At 44.6% G+C, this 9,771-nt stretch overlaps 1 protein-coding gene across 1 annotated transcript in view; it reads right to left on the reverse strand.

Moving 5' to 3' along the window:
• slc6a1b (solute carrier family 6 member 1b) overlaps window positions 1-7,256 on the reverse strand; it is a 51,502-nt gene extending 44,246 nt beyond the window's left edge. The window contains exons 1-8 of the mRNA XM_063068173.1: window positions 6,952-7,256; window positions 5,327-5,767; window positions 4,796-4,927; window positions 4,165-4,265; window positions 3,762-3,871; window positions 3,508-3,640; window positions 2,119-2,253; window positions 1,911-2,014 (exon numbers count right to left, since the gene is read on the reverse strand). Coding sequence (XP_062924243.1) covers window positions 1,911-2,014; window positions 2,119-2,253; window positions 3,508-3,640; window positions 3,762-3,871; window positions 4,165-4,265; window positions 4,796-4,927; window positions 5,327-5,561 — 950 coding nt within the window. The 5' untranslated portion in view covers window positions 5,562-5,767; window positions 6,952-7,256. The remainder of the gene's footprint in view (window positions 1-1,910; window positions 2,015-2,118; window positions 2,254-3,507; window positions 3,641-3,761; window positions 3,872-4,164; window positions 4,266-4,795; window positions 4,928-5,326; window positions 5,768-6,951) is intronic.
• Window positions 7,257-9,771: the final 2,515 nt, after the last annotated feature.

Below are 9,771 nucleotides of genomic sequence, written 5' to 3' on the forward strand. Positions count from 1 at the left end.
ATGTGGAAACTATAGAGAGAGTACAGAGGAGATTTACAAGGATGTTGCCTGGATTGGGGAGCATGCCTTATGAGAACAGGTTGAGTGAACTTGGCCTTTTCTCCTTGGAGTGATGGAGGATGAGAGGTGACCTGATTGAGGTATATAAGATGATGAGAGTGTGGATAGTCGGAGGCTTTTTCCCCAAGGCTGAAATGGCTAACATGAGAGGGCACAGTTTTAAGGTGCTTGGAAGTAGATACAGAGGAGATGTCAGGGGTAAGGTTTTTATGCAGGGTGGTGAGTGCGTGGAATGGGCTGCCGGTGACGGTGGTGACGGTGGATACAATAGGGTTTTGTAAGAGACTCCTGGACAGGTACATGGAGCTCAGAAAAATAGAGGGCTATGGGAAACCCCAGGTAATTTCTAAGGCAAATACATGTTCAGCACAGCATTGTGGGCCAAAGGGCCTGTATTGTGCCATCAGTTTTCTATGTTTCTAAACCAGGTTGACTTGTCTGTGGTGCCTGCAGTGTAACTGGACTCATTTCTTGAGCACCAGGTAAGATTGGGACTCAAGCACATGATGTTGAGTTTTTGATATGTGGTCTCAGTATGTGGTGGAAGATAAGCATTTCCTCTCAGTGTCCCATTGTGGGCAGTCTCAGCCCGTGCACCTCTGCAGAGCTGGTGTGTACACCTCGGGACCGAAGCAGAGCAGCAATTCCACATCTCTTCTCTCCTCCGGTGTCGACTTATTTTGAAGATGCATAGTCAGCGAGTTAACTCGTGGGAAGAAGGAAATGGACGGGTTGATATTAGATGGCTTTAATTTTCAAATATAAATCACCTCCAAAATCTAAATTAATGCAGTGGAACAATTTGATAGGAAATAACACCCCATAAGCTTTCAACAACAGGCAGCATAAAAGTGAATATCAACCTCAAAAATTGAACTGTCAATTATATTTTGTTACATTTATGGGTGAAATATACAATAGTGCCTATGTTGTTAAACCAACCTACTGGTTTGCATTATAGATGGATTGTTAGGGTTTCTCATTTTGAAAGCATACTCATCAATTTGATGGAACAAATGGCCTAATATTGCTCCTCTCGATTCTATAGTCTTATATTGGAATATCCAGTGGATTAAAAGAGCATGCATCCTCATCTACAATGTCGATGCAGTGTCAAATATTAAAGCAAGTTTCAATGTATAGCCATGAGTAGCACTGGACTTTAACTAACTGAGGAAAGTTGACAATGCCTAGTTAATTGTAATTAGACTTATCACAGAGCATGATTATTTCAGCAGGTGATTATGTAAAGTACGTAATCAGTTGAGATTCTTCCTTCTACAACGCACACCCATTATCTTTGGTCAACAAGTAATGAGAGTTTAGGAGTATTGCTACATTTAAATACCATTATCAAATCTGGATGACTCAAACTAACATGAAAATAAAAAGGAAAGGGTTTACCTAAATCTACAAAAATAAAGATTGCCTTTGTTATCAAATGGGAAAAAAATTATGGGATAAGAGCCAGAATTAATGCGATAAAAATGCAGCTGTTGGAAATCTGAAATAAAAACAGAAAATTGCTGGGAACACTCAGCCGACCAGGCAGCATCTGCAGAAAGAGTTAACATTTCTGATCAGAACTTCATGTTGATGAAGTCGATGGGACCCCGACCTGAAATGCTAACTTCACGTATCTTTCTCTCTCCACAGATGCTGTCTGACCCGATGAGTCTTTCAGGAATTTGCAGGTTTCATTTGGATGAAGAGTTAAGCACGGATGCGACGGGCCGATCGGCCTCACGCCCTGATTGATTCAATTGCCCCGAAGTCTTTCACGTTTGGGAGGAAGAGTACTGCCAGCATAAGTGGGATACGCGAAGGTGGCAGCCGAAGGCGATGATTACCTGTAAACGTTGTTGTGGAATGTATTGTAGCTGCCAAGTGCCACCAGTGAACCCAGACCCAGACCGTAGGAGAAAAATATCTGCGTGGCGGCATCCAGCCAAACCTGTGAAAGAAGGGATTGAGATGGTCCATGAGCAGCGGCAGTGAAAGCGGTTTCTTTGACACATGCCTATCAGCCCCGACCATTAACCGGCGCTAATGACGTACCTCCGAATCAGAAAGGCGGCTGAAATCGGGGGTGATGTAGAACAAGATTCCCTCTTTAGCGCCCGGCAGGGTCACTCCACGGAAAAACAAGGTAAGAAGCATGACGTACGGGTAGATTGCGGAAAAGTAAACTACCTGTTGGGGGGAAAACAGCGCGGACAGATTACAATATTGGATTCTGTCCTGTATACACTTGGTACACTGAGGATTTTAAAAGGATTATGAAGGCTTAACTTGGTGCACAAAGACGTGGATAACTTGTTCGCACAATTTTCTTAAGCTAAAGTGTTCTAAGTGCTTCCAACCTTCATTGTTAGACTATCACCATTTGCCAGGACACCTGTATACCTTTAGTATTAAGAAGAAAATGGTCGGAACTTAAATAACACCCCGCAACCTTGTATGCATTCAGCCTCCTAGTGCCAGGCGATAGTTTCCAGTGTTAAAGTTTTGGTATGGCTCATTGAGCAATTGATTACTCCTCTCTAATTACTATAGTCCGGTGCACGTCGATTTGGAGTAGGCAGTTTAAATGATTTGGCACGGACTAGATCGGCGGAGTGGCGGGTTTCTCTGCCGTACTTTTCCAAGACTCTGTGTGAACAGGACGTGATTTGCCACCGGGTTAGTTCTGTCTGTCTGGCTGTCTGTATCTTGTTTTACGGCGGTTGGCATCCAGCTTAATGGTGCATTACCGCCACCCTCTGCTCCAGAATGTGCACTAGACATACATTCTAAATCCCCTCACTCAATCACACACACACACACAAACAAACCTACACTTCACCCTCCCATCTTTGACCATCCTAGTATCCTATTCCTGTTTATTCGTCATATTCTATACAAAACCCCTGTACCCCTTAAAAACGCTAAAAATACCCGGACTTGTGCTCTCTCACCCATGCCCAGCAACCCTTTTAATGTGAATTCCTACATCCCAAACTCCCTTAGTTTAATTCTCATCATCTCTCTCTGTATCCCATACTTCCTGCAACACAAAACTACATGTTCTACTGACTCCTCTTCCTGACATTCCTCACACAATCCTGTCCACCGGGTTAGTTCACACCAGTGCATCTGTTAAAATCAATGGGGGGGGGCGGGTGGCAGTGAGGGGAGGGGAATTATGTACAAAGAGAATGCTGGACTCTGTTATTTTACCAAAACCAAAATATTACCCATATGATGGGCTGAATGATCTCGCTCTGTGAAATAGTCCATATGATTACACAGTTAGCTTCCCGCACATTCCATGTCATTGGCCAAAACCAAAGTGGGAAGTCCGGGACCCTAAAGAGCGACTCCGGGTTCGCTGAAAACTCGAGCCCTGTACCGTCACACGATTCCAGTGTCCGACTACTGTTCTCATGAAATGTGTCAGGCCTTTACCTTTCCTGTCCACTTGACGCCCTTCCAAATACAGAAGTACACAAGAATCCAGGCGATGGCCAGTGTTATTGCAAGCGGCGCTCGGATATGCCCCGGATTATCCAGCCCATCCGTTAACTGGTGCATGTTCCGTCTGTGGATAGTCATATTTCTATCAGTAATACACGCTATTTCCGGTCCAACGGTTGTTAATTTAAGTATTAACTCACAAAATAAGGCAAGAAAAAAATGGAACGAGATAAAAACCATCTTACTCCCAGAACTCCACGATTGGGCTGCTGAGGTTGGTTGAATTGCTCATACTGTAGTTTGAGAAGCACCTCTCCGTATTCCATGAGTTTCCACAGTGTTGCCAGGGAAGTTCCTATTTGTGAAAAATTACAATTATTTTGTATTTTTTCCTCAATCTCCTTTACTAATCCACTATTCTTTATTGTGCGTATTTCCATTATTTGCCACTTCGAAACAAACCCGTGCAGACATAGATGTATTTGGTGTTCGTGTCTCGGCCTGTCACTATAGAAGCAGTTTATTGACTTACGCAGAGGGCTTCATCGTTTTGATCACTGTTTTCAAGAACGAACTGCGTTAAGGTTGCTGTAACCACGAAGAAATTAATTCGCACGCGCAAATAGGCAGAAAAAAAAGGGAACTTACTGATGTTAAAGAATTGTACAAGTAATAAATGGCCCAAGCAATTATGACGACGTAATAGATGTTTAGCCAGAAAGACAGGACGGCGGCTGCCAGACCCACACCTGTAAACAGAGGAAATATCCAAGAAGCCCAGAGAATTACATCGATTAGGTTTCAAAGATTATCAATTTAAAGGCACGTTAACAAATGTCACCTCTGTCAACGGGGGTATTAAACAGCTTATTTTGTGAAACCTGGTGTTAATTCCGCTTGTCAAGCTTCTTGGAAATGACTGTCCGTCCTTGTGGACATTCCACCCCCTCCCAGCCACGCCCAGATCTGTGGATACCCAAGCTATATTGACCTTAATGCTTGCGACCAATGACCCAGATCTAAGACTGAATATTCACCGAGAAATTGCAATACGTTTATAAAACCCCGTTCAAAATAAACATGCAAAATCACATTCCAATGCTTGTAAGCGGATATTTGATACGGCCACAATTTGTACAGTTTTCCAAAGGGTAGGAGGCCACTACATGGCGAAGAGTTACTTCTTGTGACAATATTGATTATTCTGTATACCATTGTCCGCCGAGAGACGTGCGGCGGCACCCCCCCCCCCCATCACGGTGCTGGCTTTACACCATACCTTTGAACATTGGTGCCAATCTCCAGATGCCGAGTCCGCCGACAGAGGTGTACTGACCCAAGGAACATTCCAGCAGAAAGATGGGCATTCCAGCAAAGATCAGTGTCATGAAATAAGGAATGAGAAAAGCCCCTTGGAGAGAACAATAAGCAGCATGTTAGAAATTCATGGGAAGTTCAGGCTCATTAAATCCAGGCGAAATCGACAGATCGGTGTAATGAATACATTGAGTTATATGTCAAGTGCAGGGACTAAGCAAGTCATTTAACACAATGGACCCGATAAAATCCATTGTATTCTTTAAAAAATTATGGCTGTTCATTATTCGAACTTTAAATGTAGAATAACAATTTTGCAATTATCAGCTCCACATCAACATCACTGGAGCAATTGATCTTTAATGCGCGATTGACTTTAGCAATTTGAAATCCAAGGAGGGTACGTGGGAAACATTCTGATTCGTCGTTGTTTAAACTGTTGTTTTATTGTGTACAGCACATATCAAGTAAATTGTAAAGTTATTTTTTTTACCTCCGCCGTTCTTCCCACAAAGATACGGAAAGCGCCACACATTCCCCAGACCTATTGCATATCCAACACAGGAAAGCAGAAAGTCAAATCTTCCTCCCCATTTCTCTCTCTCGGGAATCTTCCTGGTCTTCTGCACCTTCACCACAAGCGTTTTCGGTTTATCGTTCGAGGTGGGGGCGTCGTGCAGCTCGGTGGAAATTTGCCCGTCGGGCGTTTTTGCTCCGTTGGTCGCCATAATTTTAAATTTAGGCGCCCAGCGCCTGGGAGTTGATCGGAAATTTTCAGCACCAGACCACGTGGAAAGCAGCTTTGCGGTTCAGTCAGACCAGCATAGGCAGAAAAATATGTGAAGGGTGGGAGCTCGGCTGGTCCTGCTGTGGGGGTAGCTGTCAGCTCGTGTTGGATCAGGCGAGCGTTCGTATTTAACCAGGGGGAAAGATGCTGCAAAGAGATAAGGATATGCAGGCTAGCTTTGGTAACGATAGAAACAGCCAAAGGCACGTGCTTTCATTCCGCGATTGACTTGGTCCTAGTGATGGAATTGGGACACGTCACGTCATTTTTCGACTTAAGTTAAAATCAACACATCTATGATTTCCGAGCACCGCGCACGACCATCTCACTCCGGCTAAGTATTCGCGGCTTTAACTTTGTTTACAAGAAAATCTCGATGTAAATATCACCTTTATAAAGAAATGGAAAATATAAAAGTTAATACAACTGTTGATCACTTCTCGGTACACACACACACGCACACAACACTTCATGCAATGAAGTAGGTCCGTTTGATATCAAGCACAGTGTAGAACAGTCATAGAGAAATACACTTCGACCCACTGATTTCAAGCAGAGTATCAACTATGTTTTCATTCACCCCGGATTCTCATTGTCACCCTCGCCCCCATATTCCACCACTTGTCAATACACTGGGAACATTTTGGAGTGGCCAATTGACCGACGAATCTGCACGTCTTTGGGATGTTTAACGGAACCGGAGCAGCCGGAGGAAACACAGACGGTCGTGGAGAGAGCGTGCAGACTCCACACACACAGTGCCGGAGAGCAGGACTGAACCCCGGGTGCCTGGCGCTACGAAGCAGCTGCGCCGCTGTGCAACAGACCTGTCTTGTCCTTAATCCTGGTGCACACTTTCGAACGCGGTCACGATGTGATAGCGATCACATTTAAACAGAGAGCACCGGCAGATTCGCGCGAACTAGGCGCCTCAAACTCTGAGGCTTATCCGTCAGACTGTCTATTCCCGGTGTGCATAAAAATATCTCGTGTCGCTTTCCATTGATCAAAGTCGCTTACATAATTTCTAAAGAAGAAACAGCCTGACGTCTTGACCCTAGAGAACAGTTTCTTTTAAAATAAGAGATATCTACGTCTGATTTTCCTCTCGTCCACCGCTCCATCACATTCCCACACTACACGATTCAAACTCTCTGACAGTACGGGGGGGGGGGGCATTGTTGTAAGACCATCCTAAAATTCTTTCGAAGTAGTGCGATTGCTGTCCACTTTCAGTAAGCTTACCGGCACATCGCCTCTATTTCCTGCCTATTTTGTCAAGAACCTGGCTTGCTCTCTGGAAATGTTGCACAGATAAACCACGCACTTACTGTTTCAAGCCCCCGGTGACAGAAGCCGGTGGTGTTTACTGTTCGAAGTTGATGCTGAGAACCAGATCTTTGCTTTGTTACTGCTGTTGCTTTTTGTCGTCCACGAGCTCAAAGATGAGACGGCGCAGATTCTCCCCACGCAGCGCGGCTCCGAGTATGCGGAGAGCGGAGGAGAGAGGGGCAGGGAGCATCGAGGCTCCCGCGCAACTGGCTAATAACTCCAGCAACAACGTAGCGTGCGGCGCCCAGCCTGACACTCTCATCTACATAGCGTCAATGACATCTCAAAGTCACCATCCACTGAGATGGAAGTGTGGGCTCCGCTCCGCTACCCCTGCCTTTTTGTATCAACGTTTGCATATTCTGGGAGTTCCTTCTATTGATGCCTGCTTCACCCAATAAATCGACACCGTGCAAATACCAAACAAGCGCCATTTCAAGGGCACCATTTGAATAGGATGACACCTTATTTAAAAAAATTTAGAGCTCCGAGGTCCTCGACAAATGCCAGATTTTGTAATGGAGACGATTAAATTGTTTCTCGGGAAACGCCGGAAAGAAAAGGCACAGATTAGTCCACGTTTTCCAGTAACCTCTACACATTAAACTTCTCTTGAATCAAGTTCGTTCCCATTGAGCCTGCATTCCCCCAACTTCGCAGTATGCATTTTATCACAAAAGATCATGGAAGTTTGTTGCCAGCTCATTCAAGCCCTGAAAGGGAATAAAGGTATTGATGAGAAGGAATAAACTTGCATTTAAATAGCGTCTTTCAGAGCGTTCCAAAGCGTTTTACTGCCATTGATGGATGGCAACTATTGGGAGGTAAAAAAAACTCTGTAGGTAATTTTCACAGGGCGAGCCCCCGGAGTCGGCGAAGTTTTAATGAGCCAGACGATCCACTGAAATGAAATCTGGCCTGAACCACCGAGGTAAGATTCCAGATAGAGCGAGCCTGGAATCATAATACCCATACGAGCAAGGAGGCTGGATTCGGCGTGTCTGCCGTTATGTTACCGCAACTCCATTTCCCCAGCAGAGCCCTGAGATTATTGTGGTGAAGTGGCTGATATGGGACATGAAGTCGGAGGCATGAATCCTAACAATTCAGCTAGACCGAGTTCCAAGCCGTTCTCCAGTGAATGCAAGCAAAATGTCAATGGAATACAGTAAAGAAGGTTCGGACCTAACATCACGACATGGAAAGTTTCGCTCAATAAAACGAAGAAAATTTCGGCCGTGCAGACAACACGTTGGATACGTCCCTTTCATTTGCAATTTGAAGTTCTCTCTTAAAAAATCACAGCGTAATTTCAACAGGCAGATTTTATAATCCTGACAGGATAAGATAAAAGTCAATAGTATTCGCACTGGGGGTGAGAGATGAACTGAAAATAGTATTTATAATCTTCTTGCCTTTCACACACCAAAGGAGGCCCAGTGCCCACACTCCGGAACACAGGGCTTTGCTTTAGAGTTGAAGTAAATAGATAAATCACTGCCGAACGGTCTTGGCCCGAAACGTCGACAGCATCTTTCCCCATAGATGCCGCCTAGCCTGCTGAGTTTCTTCAGCATTTTGTGTGTGTTACTTCTCCTGTTTGAGATAAACTTTCCTCCTAGGGACGCCGAAATATTACTGTGTAGCTGAAGCTATTCCGAGGAAAACCGAACTCTCCTGGAAAGGTGCACGTTGACAGTATTGAGGTCGCACCTGCTCCCACAGAAACATGTTGTTTCCCACGTTAGTCGCTCCTAATAACACGAGGCATTGGAACTAATCTCAACCGAGTACAACGAGAATGAAGACTGAGTCCTTTGCAGGTTGCAATTCACTACGATCAATAGCCTGTAACTTCCCTTTCGGAACTAAGCATTTTTGCGGTGTGAGCTAAAGTCTCGAAGGTGCAGGTCAGCTGCGGCGTGGCGTCTACGGGCCCCAGAGCGAAGAACGAGCCGATGTTTGACCGATTTAAGCGTCGGGCCAAATTGTAAAGGTCAGGGTGTCGGGGCAGGAGGACGGGCCGGTGTTCACCTCGCTGCTCGGCGACGTTTACTCGTCTCTGCGCTGAACTGAAGCTGCGGCCTGCAACTAACGGGATCTCCTGGACCGGTTGCAACGATGATGGCTTCGTGGCCGTGAACTCACTTTCGTCAACTTTAGTTCTGAATGCTATTTGCTTAATGTTTATTGTTTGCATGATTTGTTCTCTCTTTTTTTGCACATTGGGTGTCTTGACAGTCTTTTTAATGGCTTCTGCAGGGTTTCTTTGTTTTGTGGCTGCCTGTAAGGACACGAATCTCAAGGCGGTATATCATATACAAACTTTAATAATAAATGTACATTGAGTTTTGAAGTCATTTTTGAGCTATATCATATTCCATTGGAGAACAAGTGAAGATATTCATCGTGCTAATTCTCTGAAGCTCAAAGAACATGAAAATAAAGTGTCATGCCTTAGTTCGGTGAATGAATTGTGGGAAAGGACCGCTCTGAAAAGGTCCTTCTAATGTTAAGCATTAAAGTGTAAAATTCAAAATGCAGAAACTCTCGTGTGAGCCTTATACTAGTTAAGCAAACCAGTAAACCGTTTGATTTGTTGTTTGGTTAAATTTCGACTATTTATATGAAACCTCTAAACCACCCCTCGTCTGCCTTCTTTCTATGTCGCTAGTTCTCAAAGGAGGGAACAAATGAATGCAATGTTGTGGCCTGTTTCGGAATAAATGTCTGATCTTTAACTGGGCGGCGTTTGCAAACGCATTTAGTAATACAGAAGAGATACACCTGATGTATATTGGCTGAAAGTGCCAACGCGA

This window comes from Mobula hypostoma, chromosome 15 (assembly GCF_963921235.1).
Source record: "Mobula hypostoma chromosome 15, sMobHyp1.1, whole genome shotgun sequence".
NCBI lineage: Eukaryota > Metazoa > Chordata > Chondrichthyes > Myliobatiformes > Myliobatidae > Mobula > Mobula hypostoma.